Below are 22,848 nucleotides of genomic sequence, written 5' to 3'. Positions count from 1 at the left end.
ATTAAACGGCTTTATCTCCTTCCAAACACATTAAACATAGCGCAACAACGTTACGATGAAGCGCGATTTACATTTTCTTTTCGTAAATGGAGAATCAGCTTACAAACGATAAAGATTAAACAGTAGATTTTTCTCTTTCCTTCTGTAAGCTATTTTGAACGATGTTTCATACAGTGGTGGATTCTCTTGGATAGATAACAACAAACTGTGGTCCATTAGTAGAATTAAAGAGTCTCTTTGACTGCACGAAAGTAAAGTCTGTAGAAGGAATTAGGGTCAAAAAGTGGGAGACGTGCAGGTATTTGTAAGATATCTCCAATTGTCCATAAACCCATTGTAATACGAGATTTCTACGGTTGCGACCAATTAGGTCAATCAGAGGCAGCAATAGAGAATGCTTTAATCGAAGATTCTACGTGCAATCATAGAATGATAGATGGAAATCGACGTACTGCATTGTTATTGCCGTTCTGTTTGGTCACGTACATTTGAGAATTCACTTTTGCTCGTTGCTTTCAGATAAAACGAAGCAACTAAAGGACAAACTAAAAAAACTTTATTGGCTCACGGGCCGACGCTCCAAACTAAACATACAGAATAAAATTACCCTCTACAAGACCGTAATAAAACCTGTCTGGACCTACGGAATCCAACTATGGGGAACAGCAAGTAACTTCAACATCGAAATACTACAACGCTTCCAATCGAAAACGCTAAGATCCTTAATAGACGCATCTTGGTATGTTACCAACGAAACCATCCATCGCGACCTCGAGATACCCACAGTCAAAGAGGAAATAGCAAAATATAGCGACAGATATAGCAAAAGAGTCAACAAACACCGAAACCCCCTAATCACTGGACTACTTGATACGACGGACCAGATTCGCAGGCTGAAGAGGCACTACCCGCTAGACCTAAACGCTAGATTCATTTAGTTATCCAAATTAAGCATATGCACTTACTTATAATACTTATAAATTATACCTATCTATAATAAGAATTAACTTATTGTAAATAAACAGCTATGTCACTGTGCCACGCCAGAAAAATTACAAAAAATTCTCAACGCGAGAATTGATTGTAATTTCAACAAATAAATAAAAAAAAAAAACTTTTGCTCGGCTCAGTAGTACACACAAACATACAGATATTACTTGAGACAATTAACGAATAATTAATTTTATTATCTTGTATTATTTTTTTGGGCGCGTATCGTCCAAGTATTAATTCGTTTCAGATATAAATAAAAGCATACAATAGAAATTCGTTTAATTAAAACGTTCATCGTATTTTATATGAATTGTTCGAAACTGGAAAATCGATTCGGAAACATATAGGAAATTATTTTACTTGATAAATCAGTACACAAACAATCGACATGAACAAAGAATAATAAAGGTGTATTGTCTGCTTTCAGCAGATGACTTTTGAATTTTATGATAGATAAACAAGATAGTTAAACAATTACCTGTTACATTTACGCCATCGATATTTTAGAAATTATTCATGCACACGAGTTATATATAAACAGACGACTGCCCGAAGTTCTACGTTATTAAATATACAATATTTATTTCATTCCTGATATTTTATTCATTCTCCAGACGCGAGATGTTTCAATTTATTCATCTAATCTGCTATTGACTTTATAAAGCTATTATTGCAGCACAATAACGTGGTATAAAATAGGATATCAGCATCGTATTTTTCCACCAGCCGTATATTCAGCATTATTAAAGCCATTTTTATACATGGTAATATGAGAAGCTAATTGAAGAATTTAGAAGAGTTTATAACAGTCATAAAAATGGATTAAATTTCTAATTAAGACTGTGACTAAAGTTCAAACTAATAAATTTTGCGAAAATTAGTCCTCTCACAGGAATATACAATGATACGTTTTTATTCGCCAAACTACCATGCCAGGAGTAATAAAATTTAATTCCTACTTTTAATTCCAACATTTGCAATTAATTTCTGTGAAAAGTTACGCTCTTCTAAAACACACAACATAAATTTACGCACACAGACAACTTTATTATGCAAATAGTCATAACTTTTTGATACGAGCGAACGATATTATAAAGCAAACGATACCCTGTATTGTTCGAAAGATTTCCAGAGGAACATTCGTTACTCGATATTGTCTGCATTATCTCCCTCCTGTAAATCGAATGTCAACTTTTCGTCGTATCATTCACCAACAGGTATAAAGATCCAACGCGAAACATTTTTCATCGCAAGGAGTTTTCCTCCCGGGCCTTTCTTCCCCAAGTACCCAATCCAACCGTCTACTCAGCGAAACGAATCTCTGAGTTATTTATGCAGTAGCCTCTTTTCCTTTCCTCGCCTTTTATCGCCAGAGACAAAATCAAATAGAAATTTTCACCGTCTCAATGCCACTGTAGCAACGTCGCGAAAGTACAAAGGATTAATAATTTTTAAAAGTCTAAATTGACAATGAGAAGGCAGATGTGCACTTCATTCGCGTCTCTTCGTCAATACGAGTCTATCGTTGTAGCTCGAAAACGTTCGATTCGTTCTATGTAAATTCCACCCTGTCCAACATATCGATCGTCAAAAACTTTCCAAACTTTCCAAACATTTGAATTTATTATCCCCCTTGACGAAAGCCAAGACTCCTCGTTCAGCTTGGTAGCGTGTCGTATCATACTTTTTACGCATCTCCAAACGTTTCGGCTGACATTTCTTACGATTTTCCTAATACTCTCTACTACTCTTTATTAGAAATTCGGTAGCATCGATGGACTTTATTATATTTCTAGCAGGTAAATACCTAAGAAATTCAAGCTACGGGGAGTATCATCTCAGCTTGTTCGTAGAGTGACAAAATCTGACGCGACATGTAACAAATTTGATGTTAAGGAAGAACGTCCCCAAAGGCCGTGCTGGCCCTAGGAAATATAATCCAGCCGTCTCGATCTTGACACGATCTTGAAATAATGCCATTTAGCTCGTACTCGAGGCGTACAGCCAGTATTATAGAGGAATATAATTCATTGTCAGTCGGTCCTAACTCACGTCAGATTGCGGTGATGCAAAGAAATAAGGCCATGTTGAAGCTCGGTCGTGTGTGTAGACGTTGTAAATCTGACGGGATCGGCTTCTAAAGAACGGGAACGTTATGGATGAAATGCTAACTGTTTGCTTGAGAATGTGTGCCTGTCTGTTTTACGTTGCTTCTGGATCACCTCCAAAGATTTTCGTAAATTGCCACCATCAATATATTTTATTCGCTTGACAAAAAAAGCGCAATAAAACTGTCTCTTTTTATTGCCGTTTTTTATCCTACCCATTTTATTAAATTTATTTATCAGCTTCTCGAGTCTCCTCGATTTAATTTAATTCGGAAGAAAAATTGTTGGAGCCAAGAAAGTGCATACCATGCAAATGACAGAAATATATGAAATAGTTAAAATAGTGTAATACTCTGACAATACTCGTGACATTTAATATCGCATTTAATACGCGAAACAAATTTTTTCCTCAGATTCCGCTTCTTTAATTGTATTCATGCAGATGTGAATTTGTATAAGAATTATCGTATAGAAATGACAATACCAAATAGTATTAATTAAGAGGGAGAATATAAATGATTACCTTTTTGACGAAGGATACCACGTTCGCAGGTATCATCATGAATGTAGTGGCGTAGCCTGTCTTCGATAGGCAGAAACGGAGGAAATACTCTTTCTTTTAGCTCCCTGTTGCGCCTTCTTTGGCGTTCTGGTTTCCGGCTCGGGTTACCGGCATAAAGTTGTTCTCGTGCTAGATATCCGCTATGTTCTTCGCCCTCGTTTCACAATAAGTTGTCAATGTACCAAAAACAAGATTGCTCCAACCAAAATCGATAGAATGTCGAGCCACTTGGCTCACCCTTTTGCCAAAAAGACATTCCCATGAACTTTGACTTGTTTTACACCGGGTATCATGGAAAATCTCCCTCGGGAAATGGAACTGCAAATGATCTGAAATAAATACGATATTTTATGTTAAACACAGTAGCACACATGTAGTCAGGCTTATTTCTATCGTAGTAACTAAGATCATACTAATAGAGAAATTTAATAACAGAATCGATCGACTGAAATCCACCGATTAATAAATTGATCAAATTAAAAGCTGTTAATGTTCGCTCATGAAACTTTTCGATGCAAAGAGACACAAATGTTTCTCTGTTTTTAATCTATCCTTGACCTATGCTTCAAATAATAGCGGATTAATCTGCGATGATACTTCTAGCATTGGAGAAGAAATTATGATACTTTTATTAATTAGAATCCTATTATTAGAATGTAATTAGAATCCTATCTTTAGACAGTAAAAGTTGAAATTGTTTGAAATACATGTAACGTTCGAGAAATAATCGAATTAATATGGTATTATTTAATTTAATATTGTTTCACTACTATATTGGGTACTTTAATGAAAACTTCACGACTAGATATATTGATAGCGCTGTATTTTATGTAACTTTATACTTTACGCTATTTTATGTTTAACATTCATTGAAACCCCATTTTACGTATAGCAAATACTTTTACTGACATCTACGTCGGAAATTGGATACTGTTTAAATATTTAGAATTAATGATTTTATTACTATTTTGTGATGACTGGAATTAATACCGATATCTTTATAATCTACGAAAAAAATATTATCCTCTTCCGAGTCTAATGAACATAGTAAATCTGTTACTGAAATCAATGTAGCGATTACATAGCTCGTAATATCCTTAATCTTGCTTATATGCAAATATGCTTGGCTAGGTATATCTATATTTGTGCAATAATTTTTTATATTTCGATCATCGTGTGTAAACGGAAAAACATCTATATTCACATACTTATCGTTGTATTAATCGTTACGACTTACTGTAGTGATCGTAATAACAATGAAATATAAGTACGTTCGATAAAACGTTAACTTTAATGGAAATAACGTCATTGCTTTAATCGCGTGATTAAGTAAACAACAACGTCGTCACTATATTTATCAACATAATAATATCACGAAATTTAAAATGTTGCTACTTAGAGAAAGTCGTGTGCAGAACTAACACAAAGTCACTTTACCCTCTACCATCAAGTAAACATACGAAACTATTTCACTTTAGGTTCAAACATTAATTAAGTCTATGATAAGCACTCCCTATCCGCGTCGAAAGTGACTGTTTAATAATTTACGTTGATACTGTACTGTCATCCGAGATACTTCATTCGTGCATAGTGGCATAATCACCGATGTGTCCTGAAACGACAATATTTTAACTCACTTAAGTGCTTTTAATACGCGGAATACAGTTTCTAAAATATTACAGTAGTTTCCCGTATACTTGCTGTTATTCAAAGAAGTTCACTTAAATCAACATTTTACAGAGAATTATTCTAAAAAAAAAAAAAAAAAAAAAAATCAGGTCTACTTAGAATTTCGACATTTTTTCCTACCCAGTTAATTATCATTAAAGTGTACGAACGCGTTATTTTTTAATTGGTAAAGCTACCTCTGTACCAGAAATCTAAATTAATTATTTAAATTGCTACACAAGTTTATTCCGAGTTCAGTAAAATAAAGTTTATTTCTTAGTTATAAAATTATATCTCAGATTTTATGACGAAACGTTACGTTCATTTCAAAAGTTCATCTATTCGCGTTACGTAATAATACCTAATTGCTTTCGGTCGTAGTTAAATAGCTTAGAATTAGGATTACCTAATTCTAATTATACAATCGATCGTCTATAAATTCAGCTGTGTTCCCGAGTTTCGAATGCAACGAACAAAATTCATAAAACACAGGATAATCGCAATCTGTGTATTCTCTCAGTAGGTACGTGACACAGAACAATTTCGTGTAAAGTGAAATTCGTATTTATTTTTTACTATCGATACCAGAGCAGTGAGATATCAGACACGCATAATCGCTGTACCATGAACCATTGAATGTTTAAAACAAAGATATATAGCGTACTTCGCATTCTCTTGGCGCATTTCATGCAAATCTATATTGTTTAACGACACTGAGAAAGACGAAAAGTACGATTATCTCTACAAAGTAACCAAATATAAGCGACTCGATGCCGAAACATCAAAAAGAAGGAAAGAGTAGTACTGTGTCTGAAATTGGTATAAGGCTGCAAGAGCACAGAGAACGAATTTGATGTACGTTTAGACGAGTTGAAGATATTGGAAATCGGAGCAAAGAATGGAAGATCGAAATTCAGTAGCTTACGTAGCTTTCTTTGCGATAAACGGATGTTAAGCTGGCTTTGGAATACGTTTATTGGTACTTTCGCCATTGTCAGTCCAACCGTTTCGACATTTCTGGTATTACAGTAATTTATAATATATATTTAATGTATATATAACTCATTATATGCGTGTAAAATTATCATTATTATTTAATTTAACCATTTATTGATATGCGGTTAATTTACAATTTCAATATTATGAAACCATAGTTATAAATTGTACAGCAGATATTTTTAATTTTCCTTTTTTTTTTTTTTTTTGGACATTGAAGACAATTAATTGCTTCGATCATCTTGGGAGCCTTAAACTTAATAGATCTATAACGTTATAAACATCGAAAAATATATTGTATTTTTATCGTTTGAATCCTTTGTATCGTTTGCGAGGTAAGGATGACGAATAGGTACTTTATAAAAGCAGAGCCGGAAAGGATCACTTTGTACGGAAGGAAAGCTTTCGATATCTTCAAGTTATATTTCTATTCAGGAGGAATCGCGCTACGTGTTTAGCGAAGATTGCAGAGTTATCGTGTGTTATAAATTGTAGGAATCTGAGTGAAGAATCAATGTGGAACCGAAACGATTCAATTACACTTTGAGGAATGACCATTCAGGTATATTTAATCAATTCCGTAAAGTATCAGATTACATTGCGATGAAATGAGAGGATCGTGTTTTACGAGTACATAAAAGTGCTCTAAAGAGCGGAAAAATAAAACAATTTCTATCAACAACCGCGGCAATCACGTTTTTAGAACGCCGAATCGTAAAATGTTTTCACCACTAAATTTCTTGCGTGTTTAAATGGAAAAACATTTCTACAGTATCACAATATAGATAAATTATTGATGATAACAACAAACATAATAATGAGATCAAGAAATATTAAACAATAAAGAAGCAAGCGAAGATCGAAGAAAATTATCTATAATTTTATACAATAATCATTTTTATACAAATATATTTATATGCATGATCGATACGTTTTTTGTTTCTCCGTAATCTATACAAAAGTTTTACGATACTCGTGTCATAATGAAAATTCTTAGAATATCTCCATGTGTAAATCATCGATTTTGTCAATACTAATGCTGACATATACATTAAATTATACGTCATTCGATATCCTGCCTAATGAAATCCTTTTGTGTTTCCTACCGTGTCACAGCTATAGGTTGTCCGATTTGCGTGCAACGTTTCGTACATGACTATACGTATACATTAAACATGAATATTTAATAATAATTTGAACAGTCAAAAACAATTTGTCATTTACGTGACATAATTGCACGTGGTCGTAATTCAATGGCCAGAAGCTGTACGTTTTCCTCCATCAACATCATTGTTCACCCTTATTGATCTCGATAATTAATTTTGAGCGGCGTTCAGCTTCTTGCTTCGGAACATGGAGAAAACGAATTCCACGGAGCACGCAGCGTAAGTAAGGAATTGCTAAGGAGTTGGAGCTCCTTCGTTGGGATCATTACGAGATAAACTAATATGTGCCGGACCATTATGAGCGTCATGCTTGAAATTCCACACCGCCTCCGTTTCCACCTTTATCCGGCTTCTTTCTCCCTTAGGAAGACGTCGAATCCTATCTACGCCTTTTATCCTGCTCCCTCCTCTTCCTTCGCCCCATAAAACATTTAGCGCAGAATTTTACGCAATCTTGTTTGCACCTTCGGTTAATTTGAAAGCCGGAGTACGAGTTTCGTTAATCTTGGTCTTGTAACGAGAACAAAAACGGAATAACAATATTGTATATGGGTAGCGATACTTAATTGAAAACGAACATGGTATTAACACAATGAACGTTATATTTTAGTTCGTTATGATCTTACTTCGTTAATTTCGTTCGTTACGCTTATATTCTCGCGATTAATTGCTGTCTATTCGTTCCTCTGTTAATACTTAAATTTAATAGCCTCTGCGTCACGTTTAAAGCACCGACATCGTTATTTTCAGAGCGCGATGTTTCCTTGTATTTGTTTTTTCAAAAATACACAAACAGCCTTAAATTCGTTAAAACTATAACAAACTTTTCTCCACTATTATTCTCTTTCCATTGAAAATCAACGTACGGCTCGAGTATTCTTGAAAGCCGGTATTTTTTAATCACGACGAAAATGACCAGAATTTTTCGAGCTCCAGCATCTCCCTAAATTTTTACGCAAATTTCGCCGCATCCAAGTTTTATTTCGCCCTGATATCGATTCGTGGCCGCGCCGTCTAAAGTATCTCGTCTGCCATCGAAATTTTTATCGATACTCCGGAAAGTTTCGTCGACGAGAAGGCAACCACGTCGAGAAGAAAATTCCACCAACCCTCGTCTCGTCTCGTCTCGTCTCGTTTGCGGATCGAGCTATGTCCGCCGATGAATCCGTCGAATATTCTGACGAATGCTTCGAATGTATGGATTTACATTGGGCTTGGAGGCTGAATAAATTACCAAGAGTATATCAGACAGACAGTGCAGATGTTACAAAAGACGAGGTCGTTGGAAACTACGAAAATCCGAATAGAGGCTTACTTCTATACCCTCTCAGGCATAAAATCAACTCGGTGAGAGTATTCAGTATGTCGATTACGTTCCCGAAACGACACTCGAGCGCGAGAGTGTGGTCGATCCTCTCTAATATCTTCAGCTTTAATATTTTTGTTCTGATTCGAACGAAGAGTTTCGAAGATTACGTTTACGGTTACGGTTTTCGGTGTTTCAGCCGATGCGTTTGAACGGTCAGATCTCTCGTTTTTAAGTCACGGAATACTTTGTCGTTGAAAGTAATTTAGTTAAAAATCTTCTTAGTTAAATTCAGTTAGAAATGCAGCAAGAATTAAGTAAACGTGCACGTATGTTGTAACAATTTATAGTATTTCGTTAAATTCATTGGACGCTGTTGTCTTTTCCTTCTAAATGATCCTTAATAATTTAATAATAGATAACGCAGATTTGGTCAAGATCGGAATACAATTTTTTGACGACAGATGCTTTAAACTGATAACAGTTTTAGTAACTGTCAAAGGACGAACATTATTTGCGTACATTGAAAGTGACTAACAGTTTACTGCCATCGCAACTACTTCATTCGGGAGACAGAATAGTGCCATAACCATCAATGTATCCTCAAGAGGCAATATTTTATCCTAGTTAAATGCTTTTAGCACGACATATAATTTCTTGATTATTGAGCAAGCGTCTAGCAAATTTACTCGACTTATTCTTAACGAAGAAAATGTTCTTTTTCAAATTACGATACGATATTGTTTGTACTTTCTCAAATTTCGAACTTTCTTAGTGATTATAAAAAAGAAAGAAGAGTCATATCTCAAAAAAAATGTTTTCCACGAGCTTTAACAATTTACAATCCATAAAACATTTTTACGCGATATTTTGTTACAGTCGTCCAACAATTCCAGTACATTTTACATAGCGAAACTTTGTAAAACCAAATGTTTTATTCCGAAAAGAAATACGTTATAAAGTTTGTAAATTTATTACATGTACGTATAAATTATCTTTATGAATTTAGAAAATAATTATATATTTTCACCGAGTTATTTTCAAACTGATAACCAATCTCGTGTATTTTCACATATATTTTTACACTGTTTCCCCGAAAAATCTATCTGCCGTGTGAATGTAAAATCTAGAACCAGACATACGCAATAATTTCTTTTTTTTATCACTATTTTTTTCGATGCAAAAAGATACAAGACAAAATTGTTACTGGTGTTGCACTGGTATCGATCTAATACAAACAGTTTATACTGATACAATTCTTCCATCGAATGGTACAATCTGTTATATACAGCTTCGCTTTTTATTTTAAAAAAAAAAAGAACACAAGACAAGATGTTTTCATTAAGGTAAATTTCGATATCGACGCAACTATTGCATCCAACAGTACAAATTGTGTTTCGTTTAATCGGAACAATGGTCGTGTCTCTTTAAACCATAAAAAAAATCGGTCTCTCGATCTTGATAAAAAGAAAAAATTTCCTTCCTCTACGCTTTTGTGACACGGGCTTTCCCGCCCCTTGGATCAATGTCTTTCTATCGCGGAGGTGAATCTACTTATCTCGGGGTTATCACGGTATAGAAGTAGAACCTTATAACCAAGTCTCCGACACAGAAAATCATCAAAGATCGTGTTATTAATGGCGAAGCGCCATAAAATGAAGTTGCATGGAGGAACAACGGCGTTCAATATCGATAATGTAATAACATAAATGGAATTCGAACCGTAGCTAAACGAATCCGATCGCGATATTTAAATCAATTTCTTTTCAAATGGATATCCGAGCCCTTTTGTTCGAATGGAAAAAACCTGCTGACTTTTACGATAATCGTACGACCTACACGGATATTTAAAACGAGATATGAAATTGGTTCATCAGATATATTTAATAACAGTGCCGTACAATAGAAAATTTCTCAATGATCTTTCGATAAAACGAATTTTCAAAAATATTTCAAATAGTATTGTCTGCATACTATTGTGTCGTACAATATGCCGATAATATTTCTGTTTAAATGGAATTAATGTTTCCTATTTATGTAGTAATCATTGAGAATTTCCGACAATACATTTTTCGCTTTATTCGCTTTATTTGTTTCAAAAAAGTAGGGGCAACATATGGTTAACGCACTGTTAGCGCTCAATGCATTAAACGATTCTAGAGATATTTATTTTATATGAAAAACAGCATATACTCTCTACCTATATATGTATTTTGTTAATAATTTAATTATAATACTGTACGTTAAATTGTATTCGATTAAATTTTGAGCTACGCTCTTTGCTTTTCTTTTCAACAATAACACTAACTATAACAAATAACGTAGGAAGATAAATTTAATGAAAATAATCGCAAAAAAGGGAAGAACGTGATAGGGACTTATCTGTAGAATTTTGCTAAAACCGATAAGAAAAAAAGAAGAAAAAAGAGGTCAGAGGTCGAGGACACAGGTATAAAGTAACAAGACGGATTTTTTAATCCTTTTAACGTGAAAGAAGAAGGCTTATAACTGTTCTCAATTGATGTTTCTTGAGACCAATCGTGATAAATTGCAGTTGGAAGATCGACGTACCGTGAATCGAGCTCTAGCTTGTACACAGGGATTACATTGCTCACAAAGAGAAGACAAATCTTTTTCATTTTCTTCTTACCAAAGGTTGTTAAAGTATCCTAGCCCGACCATAGTAATCGTGAAAGTAATTCTATCTTGCATCGTGCTATTCAAACTTGAAAATTGTTTTCGTTCATTTAAAAGATAATAATTGTATCAATAAAATTGTATTGCGCGCGTTGGAATTTTGAACCAACGTATTTGTTAATCCTTCTTTTATGCTCGAATCTCTATAATTCAATATTGTGTATTTAGATTGATTGAATTTTTTCATATTGTGATTCGCCGGATCCTATTTTATTTATTTCTATATAAATTGATCATTGTAACGTTACTAACGCAAATGCCATTCGTTCGTACTTATTAATTTCCTTCGTTTATAAGCATAATGCGAGTACGATAATAAGAAGAATTACAAATCGGGGACTGTCTTACTTGACATGGAAATAACGATCGTATCTCCCTATTGATTAACAATATCGATAGTTTCACCGTGACCGTTTTCAATTCTCGAAAATCTGTTTCACCGCTTCAGTCTGATTTTGGTGAAGGAAAAAGGGTCACTTTAGATTTTACTGCTCAAGAGGGTATTTTTCAAGAAGAAGAAAATCGATTGCAAACACTTGGACGATATCCCTCGCCAGACATTCAACAATGCTTTCCGTCTTGATGCTTTGAAACTATGTAGTTGGCGGCTACCCAAGTACCGACTGTTACTACTTGTTGCGGATGTCCAACGCGCTACTACTTACTACACTAAGGATCGCCCTTGTTTTATCGATGTTTTCGCCTGCGTCTATGGGACAAATGGGACGCCCCGTGGCTTTCGACATTACCCTGCCCCTAATGTCATCTTCTTTTCGCCAAGGAAGGTACAAAGCAGATTCTTCTAGTTCAGAAATATCCGATAATCGTCGTGTTTCCATCAACACCTTCGAACTTCCGCTGCCTAAATGCAGTAACATCGGAACGATATCGATAACGTCTCTCGTCGTATCACATTTCACCTGAATTTTCTTTCTTGGAAGAAATGAATTTCTCTACGATAACGCGTCGATTTATCTGGATGCTAATTCTCGTGGGATACGCTCATAAAGCTTATGAAATAGAATTATGAAAAATATAAAACTTATCGTTCTAAGCTAGTTTACAGGAACTATATTATGCAGTGAAAACTATAGAAGTATAAAGCCACGGAGAAGATATATAGAAGCTAGAATCTCGTATAATAGAGGTGAGAGATACTATAAATGAAATGTCACGAAAGTCGTGCTTTATTTCCTAGGAAGCTCGCTAAAGACGCAATTATTTTTGTTTTATTCGACTTTCTTCGCGTTATCGTGATTGTTACAATATAGATATGCAACATTTAAATCTCATATGATCGTCATAACCGAGCAAGTTTAACCATTTGACTACAAACGAGTGTGATCATGCTCTTAACACATTCGCAGGGAATGATACCATTTTGCGGTCATGCTTGCTTAAATAGACGCACGGACGACACATTCTCATTTGTTTCATGGTTTGTTCGTTAATATTTCCACGGCACATTAACGTTATAGAGATACTTAGAATTAGAGGAAGATTTAGTGCGAAATTAATGTTTCGTTTATTTTTAGCATTTACATAGCGAATGTAATGATATTTCAATGTGTAAAATAACGTTGAAAGTGAAGATAAGAAACTGATGATATTTTAAATTATATGTATGGTATATATGAAAAACAATATTGAAGCAATGTCCAACGAATTCGCAGATTATCTAAAGATATACGAGTGTAATTCTGCGATGTAGATATTCTATCAAGATAATACTTAACAATTATCAAGTAAATTTAGAAGCAGAAATTAGAAGTAGAGATATACAGGGTGGTTGGTGACTGGTGGTACAAGCGGAAAGGGGGTGATTCTACGCGAAAAAAGAAGTCGAAAATATAAAATAAAAATTTTTTTTTTAATTTTTTTTTAATTTTTCCGTAAGATCCGTTATAACATACCGCACGCGTACCGAACGAAAATTCAAAGTCGATTTTCTCGAAAACAAAGCCCGCAAACGAAAAATTTTTATTCTACATTTTCGACTTCTTTTTTCGCGTAGAATCACCCCCTTTGCGCTTGTACCACCAGTTACCAACCACCCTGTAGAAGTTAGCCTCGCTCGAAAATAAGTAGAAGAATATTAATAGTTTCCGACGATACTGGAAGTATTAAATCTTACTATAAACGAAGGAATGTATAATTTGTAACTACTACAGGTACTAATTAATCGTAGAATTTGTAAAACAACGTTGATCGGTTAATATGTTATGGAATAATTCAATTCCATAGATAAATATATTCTATCTTTGACTACTATCATCGCATTTTCCAAAGCTAACGATAAGTAGATTCTTCATACGTAACGAATGTAAAGAATTGTAAAGAAAAAAAAGAAATGTAAAGAATTATCGTGGCCTGAAAATTAGTCTGAAAATGAACTGTATGACACATGTAAAAGCAGCTAAGAATAATAAATAAAGTATAAATAAACTACTAATAAATGATAATGAAACCACTCGTTAAAACCTCTTGGAAGCTCTGGATGCTTCGCGAAATTCATCTGCATGCGATAATTTCGTCTCTGCGCTAAGGAGACACGTCTGATAGTGAGACGAGTAGTGCAAAATATAACAGAGGGTGTAAACCCTGCAATCAACTAACAAAGCATAAGCACGTATAAGGGAAAAGTTATAAACTTTCTCGCAAAACTTACTTTAATCTGGTGAACTGGAATCTTTTAACACGCTACAGGCCCTGATTTCTACAATCGTGACCATGTTCGTGCGCGAAGCCAGAACGCAATTAATTATCAAAGATAATGCAAGCAAAAGTTTAATAAAGCATGTCAAAGTTTTTATCTCTGTAGCTGTCCCTCGTATTCGTGAACAACAGGAGCTTTGCTTCCTACTGTACATTTGCGCAGCTGTTAATTAATTTCTGTCACTCTCCTTAAATCTCCAGTTTTGAATATCCGAATAGCTGTCAAATATCTGTTTGGAATTCAAAATTGAATGAGAGCGCGAATGAGAAATCTATGTAAGTCAATCTTACTTTGTAGTCAGCAGACAAAAATTAATAAATATATATATATATATATCTGTTTGGCATTCGTATTTTCTCTTCAATTTTACTACGATAAAATTAAATGAAATAGACGTTTGCATATCTTTAATTATTTGTTATTTGCTTGTCACAGTGTTACAGTGTTTTGCTCTTACAAAGTATACCATTATCATCATATCATAGCATCATATCCCTTTACGAAAATTATTAATTCCTAGATATCAGATTAAAGTGGAAAATTACAATTAATCATAAATTTTCTCTCTTACAAGCAAACAAAAGTTGAGGGTTATTAGATGTAGAGAGTGAACAATAAAATAGCAAGTAATTGCCTCGTTATCGGTTTATGATCGACACGCAATCGTCCTCTTATCGACGCAACATTCAGAAATTTTGTATCGCGATTGAAATGATAATATTCATAAGTAAGGGCATTTATGTAATTTGGATATATGTTTCATCTACCGTGCCACTAAATAGATGTTAGTTTCAATTAAAAGTAAGTGTATGGAACAGAGTTAAATCATCGATATCCTCATCAGTCACGAACTGTTATAAAATCTTTATCATCGTACGTAATCGATGGAATTCTAGGAAAAAGTCTAACTAAATATGAAACTAAATATCGGAACAGAATAATAGAAAGCATTAGACGCTTCTCGTCTAATCCTCATGAAAATTCAATTGAACGGGACCAGGAGGATGCTCGCGAGTGCTTCGAAAATGAAACGCGGAACGCATATACATGATGTTAAAGAAAGGACCTAAGAGTGCGAAAGCTCATAGCACTCGCTCAGAGGAATACAAAATTTTTAATCGGTATGCAAGATTCGTACAAAAAGCACTTGAGATAATCGAACGCTTATTATCGATAACTGTTACGTCTCTATTATACGTGTTATATAAAACACTTGTGAATTTCACTAGCACTCTAATGAGACGTGGCTGTCGCAATTATATTGGTAAAATTTGAAACCAATCTGAAAATGTGTCCAGAAATTATTTTCAACGCAAAATTGGAATACAATATATTTACTACAAACGCAAATTTAATAAAGAATTGCCATACAGAATGGATAGTCATCTTAAACATATAATAATTATTAAATATTCCACAGAATATGGAGATTCACTGATCTAATATAAATAGTTGTCTATTTAAGTACTTGTATGGTTTCTGCAAAATATATATTTCTATGAAATATCTTGTAATTTCTATATATATATATTTTCAGATTCGTTTACAAATTCAATTACATACATTATAGAGGGACAGAGCAGCAGCTTCTTCCCGGCTTCAACATCAATTAAATTAATATACCGATGCTAATCCAATATTTAATGTAATTAAATTATACCCGGAAACATCCGTCTGTAAATCCATCTGCTCTTTCTCTCGATTTAAAAATCCAAACTCTTTATACATCGCGAAGTTACTTCATTATAGACTGTGACATCCAATTACGCGTTGTTTGGCTTTTCGAGAGTTGGTAAAACGTGAATAATCGTGAAACGCTAGTAAATAATAACAAAAATCCGATCAACTGTATCAGGCGAACGCGCTTAAAAGTCTCGTTTCCTGCCACCTTACTTGTAATGTTGAAAACAGCAAAATAAAATAAATGTAGAACATTCCAGCGGATATTCGAGCAACGGAATAGCGCGCGTACAAACATACACACACACACACACGTATACAGCCTGTTCCTCCGGAAATATTCAGTGGAAAGGATTCGTTCTACTAACCTGGCGGGCTGCTCCAGTTAAACGGAGGGAAATGGATCTGCGATATATACGGTTTAATCAATATGTCGGGATTACGAGTCGTGGAACGCCTGGCCGAAGAAAGACCACTTGGCGTGGCCGAGGAAAGGGTTGTCGAAGAAACGAACTCGGCCGGCCAGCGTGCCAAGGAAATTGCTTTTGTCAAGATTACCCTCGAGTCATTTAATCTCTCCTTCGAACGCGAGTTAACCCGGTGACATAAATGGCTTCTCATAAGGGGAAACGATCGCTTTACGGTCTTTTAAAAATTCTCAGCTCCGCCGCGGCCAATGAAAGATAACGTCACAGCTTTCCGGCTAGACGAACGTGTACGAACTTCATCCTCCGTCGCGGAGCGCGTTGAATTTTAAATTCTAAAGAACAGCTTTTTAGCTGCGAGACGATAATTTGTTAGTCGGAACCAAATTTTAGAATTTTTCGATTTCTCGAACAGAGAAACCGCCTTGAAAATGGATTTTCGTAACATCGTGCGCTGCTTGCTCGTAGAATTACGTGACACGTGAAAATATCGATCGTGTAAATTCTGGAAAAACGTATGCAGAAGAACTCCGAACGTACGTAGCGGAAGGCGAGTCACGTGCACCACCTCTCAAAAGTATCCGAACACGTGCTTATTTTTAATGAGCTGTATTATGAAATTATAATTTCATATTCTTTGTGATCATCATAGATAATCATACGATATTAAAAGATTAAAATAATTTTAAAAAATGTGCAATAGCAAAACTGACTCTCGTAATTGTCAAATGTTATATTGAAGCATTTTGTTACTTGACGAACTCTTTGATTCCAGATCCTTTCAAATTTTTGAGCTAAATACGATCAGTAATATTTAAACCGCAAATATACGTAGAAAATACTACATATAGCATGCTAGAAATCTTTATGGTCAGTTACAAATTACTCGCTACTCGGTCCTATTACTATCTACTTCGATTAAAGGATTGTACACTAGTTAAGTCTAAATTATGCATTTGTCACTAAATTATAGGATCAACAATTTTTCTACTTTAACTTTACTCCACGTTTCGTAGCAAACTTATTAAACGTCGATATGCTTTACATCGCAGCCCATTAAATCGTGTTTCGTAATCTCATGTTAAGGAACGAAAACCTGGCAAAAATATTAAATATTCAGCCGACTCTGACTCGATGTTCCCTACCGCGCGGGGTCATGAAATCTAACAAGCAAATCTAAATAAACCAACGTCGATTATGAGAACAAGTAGGTATGACAGCGAGCCAGATATCCGTGCGCTGAAAGCTGAAACAACCGAGTAGGAAAAGAAGAGGAGGAGAAACAATAAAAGAGGAAGACCGTATTAATATTAAACAGCTAAAGAATTTCTCGTAATTGAAATGAATAATGCATACCGTGTCTCCGTTGATTCGGTATGATCATGGTAATATGGACGCCGCGAATGGTTAATCAGTAAAATCGAATGTAAATGCTCGTAGGCGCGGCTAATTCTTCCTTCCCTATCGATTCGATAATCCAGTTAACGGAGATCGGGCAAACGAGAAAAAAAAGTTTTAAATATTCGGTGAGGGAAGTTGGATGTGCTTGAAAATGCTCCAAATAGTAATTCCGGGAATTCTGGTCGTATTACCGGATCGTCAAAGCTCTTCTTGCCTCGCATCCTGTTCTGAGAGGCTTTTGTGCGGTGCGACCAATCGATCGACTCGATTAAAAGCTGGCAACTCGATCCGCGCCCGCTGAAACATCGTAATCAAACCCGAGATAAACTCAAAGGCAACACGGTTCTCGGCGATTTAAACTGGCTACGGTGAAACGTTGGTTCTCGAACAGCAGCAAGAAATCCAACGATGAGTCGAGTTAGAATTACAACCACGATGCCGGAGATCGCGTCAGGAAACACTGGTTGACGATATAAGCAATGGAACAGCTTGAGAAGGGTCGACTTAACGACATCGAGAATTTGTCTTCCTGACAGAAACAATAAAATATGGTTTTTCTCTTCGTCGACTCGGACCAAGTCACGGTGAGTGAGATTTATTGAATGGATGATGTTGTCTCCGTGGAATCAAATCCAGTCACAGGGAGGATGAGATTGACGCGGATACGTGTATTTTTCTTATTTCCGTGTAAATTGTTAGCGAGCCATTAATTTTATTTATTTATTCAACTACTCGTGCTAGAAGGATACCGAGATTATTAGATGATGCAGCTAATTATTCTGAATGGAATGTAATACATTGATTCGGTTAGTCGTCGTCAGAAATATCTTTATTTGCGGACGTTGCGACGTTGAGACAATAATTAATTTTTTTACTGTTATTTGTTTTACTGCTTTTTTACTTATAAGCATACAAGACTACAGAAAGCCTGATAAACGGGGCAGAAAGTTCATTCGAAGTGCCTCGATACAATTAGTCTGGGAGAAAAATCGTTGCGAATCTTAACAAAACGAAGTAAACGTATCGAAAACACGTTTCGATACGATACACAAAGGAAAGTATAGAAGGTAAAGGATTAGCATCGAGGGAATTTCGGCGAGCACGTTAATCTTCATGTAACGTTCTGCTCGTTTTTCAATCCACTTCGACTCGATCTGATTCAAGACACGCCTTCCTTGCGCAAGCCTGCACGCCACGCAATTTAAATAATTCTGTCACTGAATTACATTTTGTATATGCGTCAAATAGGTCGAGCACGGATTAAATATTCTATTGTATTTCGTTCCAAAATTCAAGCAATGGACAATTAAAACGACCATATACATATTCGTAAATGAGGAAAAACACGAGCAACGAACGAGGGTGGCTTCCATTCGTAAAGAGAATGCCCTGTAATCTCGGAATTGAATGAAATTTTATGTTAAATTATTGTCGTCCCAAGCGTCTCGTAGCTTCCAAATTAAATGAAATTTCACGATGAATTACGATCTCGTTAAGAAACGTTCCACGTGTATCTGCACGAACAGGTATATTCATTATTTCGTTCGTTTCGTTTCACAGGATGTGAATGTGTTTTGTAAACACGTGTGAGTCAACACGTATATTATACGCGTGTAACAAAATTCTATATTTTTAAGAACGTAAATTTTTAAAAGAAATCGTGATGCAAATTCAGAACTTTCTGGACGGGGTACGTATCGTTATAAATTGGCATAGCGCACGTAACATAATTCCTGTAATAAATAATATTGCATATTAAACAAATGAAACGAGAAGATTTAGCATAAATAGAGATTAGGTTTATAATATATTTAATATGAAGTTTGTTGCTTCCTAGATTGAAAGGAATGGAAATTGTGAACACAGGAAGCTTGGTAAAATTCCATCTATAGTATATAGCAGTATAGCGTAACACGTTACACAGAATGGTTCACCTAACTTGACCATATTAAATTACTGGTAAACCGTTGGTTGCACGAGAAAATTTTACAACCGAAAGTCGTCTGGTCTCAAGAATAATATATAACGTAGCAACCGGTCTCACTTTGCTTTTTTATCGAATATCACTTTAAGCTTTTTAAATAGAACGTGTAAAATTTAATCCTGTAATTTGAAAAAAGCGTAAACGCTAAATTGAATATCTATAAAAAATCTATATGGATTTTAAAATAGAAAAATATCATACAAGATTATATTAAATAATATTTCTCTGGTCCAAATTAGAGTTAAGCAATTAGATATAAAACAATTATGTATAATCATAAATAAATAATAAATTAGGTATAAATAAATAAAAAGTGATATTTCCTATTACGTTTCCATCAAATATTGCTTTTTACAACTATAGTAAATTGAGATAGATTAATATCATCTCTTCCAAAAAATATCCTAAAAATTCTGTGGCATTGTAAGGTCTACGAGCTTCTTATAATTTTGTTCTTTATTTTATTAGTTCTTATATATATATAACACTGACATAGTTCTCCCTTGCCCTAGTCTAGTTATAAGAATATGTAGTAGAATAAAATGACGAAAAAATCATATCGTATCATCATAGAACAACATTGTTATATAAATAGCCAGTACAAACCCAGCTTATGTTCTCGGACAACTAGTCGATGAGAAATTAGCTTTCGCAAATAGATCGCCTACGCAAACTATCTGTACAGGATTAACTATCATTTCCAATTCTGCCTACTTATAACTTTCGGTTATCGGTACAGCTAACAAACATTGTCAGTAACTCATACAAAACGCATGTCATTTCGACGTATTGGAGTAATAACGTGAACGAAGGAACTGCCTGGACTACGTGTGTGAAAAGGCAAACTTCTCTCTCCTGTTGCACGAATATAGGCTTTCACCTGCATACAAAGGCCCCGATACCATCGACAAAGTATTGACTCTGACCGCAAATGCCTATACATATGTACATGTATACTTTTTTTCCTTTAACGACACTGGTCAACGAACCAAATATTGGCTTTTTGTTCGATGAAAAACGACGTATTAGTTGCGAGGGTGCAGCTGTGCAGAAAGTAACCTTTGGGATATGCACTAATTTGCCAAAAAAAAAGAGCGACGCTGTTATAACAATTGATTTTATGTCGAAAATTAAAAAATTGAACATAATGGTTGGCCTAGAGCAGTGGTTTTCCATTTATTTATCCACTCTACGTAACATATTTTGCAACATTCTTCGATATAACGAAATTCATCAGCGAAAAGTGAACCAGTTTATAACAACGTAGTAGTATAACAACTCGCGTCTCTTCTGTATTTTTTCAACAGGGAATTATTCCTCAAATTACGTATTTTCATTATATTTCGAGTGTATTTCTTTACGCTATTCGTAAAATATATGAAGTCACTTTTATTTCAAAGTTTAATTATTCAGGTTGGAAATATAAAAGACATCAGGAGCATTATTTGTCTCTATTTATATACAATTTAGATTATAGTATTTCTGCTGTGAAATATACAACAACGAATTCTATCGGAAGCAGAGAGAGCAACAGCGAGAGGATTTTACTTTTGAAGATTGAATCAAGGAATAAGAGTAGAACGAATGTATGTGTATTAATTATTTCATGTTGTAAATTTTCTAACGTGTGCTTAGACCATATAAGAGTTAGTAGAAAAACGTTGAGGTTTCATTTTGTTTCGGGTATTTTGCAGCATAAAATACAAAAATTCTCTGTTATTTACAACGTCCTCTGTTGAAACCCGGAACTGGATTTCCCCCATTCGCGTTTCCATATTTTCGTATTATTTATTCTTGCAGCTGCAATACATTCAGAAAATCTCTTGGCGAGAGGATTTGAACTTTAATGCTGATTCGCGATTGTTATAAAATAATCTAGGACACTTAAACATCGAAATTTTTAACATATCCATTCGATCTTCGCTTGTAATAACACAGAAGAACGATCGGATTACAATAAACTGATGAACGTTTGAAAAATTTGATACATCAAATAAAGCTCGTATTTTATGAAAATCCAATTCTACTTTCAAACGAGCCGGGAAAAAATACAATGTTGTTTTCATATATCCATATTTAGTGACCTATATAACTCGCGCATAAATATTTATAAGTGCAAGAAAATATGTACACCTAAATATAATTCACTATCGAAAGAAATACAATTCCACCTTTACAAATCCGTATCGAGTGACCTATAAAATTTTCATATAAATATTTTGAAAATACAGTATAAAAGTATTTTAAACCCGCTTTACTTTAATACGTTAACAATCATTATGGCTTATTTATTATAGGCAAAATTCATAAATTTCTCTGTCATTGTATGGAGAAAGATCGAAAAAGACAAAGTAAAAATGGAATTTAATCAGCAACATAACGTATTTTATATATTTTTTCTTAATATAATTGTATCTTTTTGCCGGTAATTTTATCCGGTTTTATTCAATGCATCGTTTCCTTCTGTATATTATTTTTCTACATCTTTTATAAAAAAAAAAAACGTCGAAATTCAATACAAATATTTGATATTTTCTGACGTATTTACTTTGTGACTTTCATTCTACTTCGTCATAAATTTCACCTTATCCCACTAGGGGAAACTAGAAAGGTTACAGAGTACTATGAGGAAAAGTAAAAAGGTTGTAAAAGATTGTTTTTGACAAATATAATATTTCTATTCTGGAGTAACAAACTTCTCGTATCATAGAAAATGAAACTATATAGTACGATATGAAAAAGAATATGCTTGCCTCTATGATTTTTATGATTTTTGTCTATTATTAAATTCGTACTAAATCTCATTTATCCCAAATTCGCTGTTATAACGCATTGAAACTTTCGACTCTTATTTTTCGACACTTGATATGTTATAATACATATATATATAATGCGTATATTTATATTTCTCAATAAAATGAATCTCGAATTTTCAGATATCAAATGAAGGTACATGAGATACGTTTGCTCGTGTAAATAAACGAGAAATAAAAATAAGCTGTTTAAAAAACACGAGAACAACAAGATAAATGAAACTTTATAAATCCGCTCACTTACGAAGACAAAAATTTTATCGACATTTTCCTTCCGTCCGAGAAAATCTTCACCCACGGGTTATTTAAACAAATAGTGTCGTCAGTCGCACG

The 22,848-nt window shown here is 34.4% G+C and overlaps 1 protein-coding gene and 1 long non-coding RNA gene across 12 annotated transcripts in view; one reads left to right on the top strand and one right to left on the bottom strand.

Annotated features, from left to right (window-relative positions):
* Positions 1–22,848, top strand: part of LOC117208577 — a 156,370-nt gene that overhangs the window by 95,724 nt on the left and 37,798 nt on the right. The window lies entirely within an intron of this gene.
* LOC117208567 (regulating synaptic membrane exocytosis protein 1) overlaps positions 1–22,848 on the bottom strand; it is a 145,774-nt gene that overhangs the window by 88,637 nt on the left and 34,289 nt on the right. For all 10 annotated transcript variants that reach the window (XR_004487727.1, XR_004487728.1, XM_033449791.1 and 7 more), the window contains one exon: positions 3,625–3,992. Coding sequence is in view for 8 of the 10 variants with exons in the window: in XM_033449791.1 (XP_033305682.1) it covers positions 3,625–3,663 (39 nt within the window). In the remaining 2 variants the exon portion in view is untranslated. The remainder of the gene's footprint in view (positions 1–3,624; positions 3,993–22,848) is intronic.

The sequence above is a fragment of the Bombus bifarius genome, unplaced genomic scaffold (genome assembly GCF_011952205.1).
Source record: "Bombus bifarius isolate JDL3187 unplaced genomic scaffold, Bbif_JDL3187 scf7180000008140, whole genome shotgun sequence".
In the NCBI taxonomy this organism is placed as follows: domain Eukaryota; kingdom Metazoa; phylum Arthropoda; class Insecta; order Hymenoptera; family Apidae; genus Bombus; species Bombus bifarius.
The sequence above is the reverse complement of the archived record's forward strand: the minus strand, read 5'-3'. Positions and strand labels throughout refer to the sequence as shown.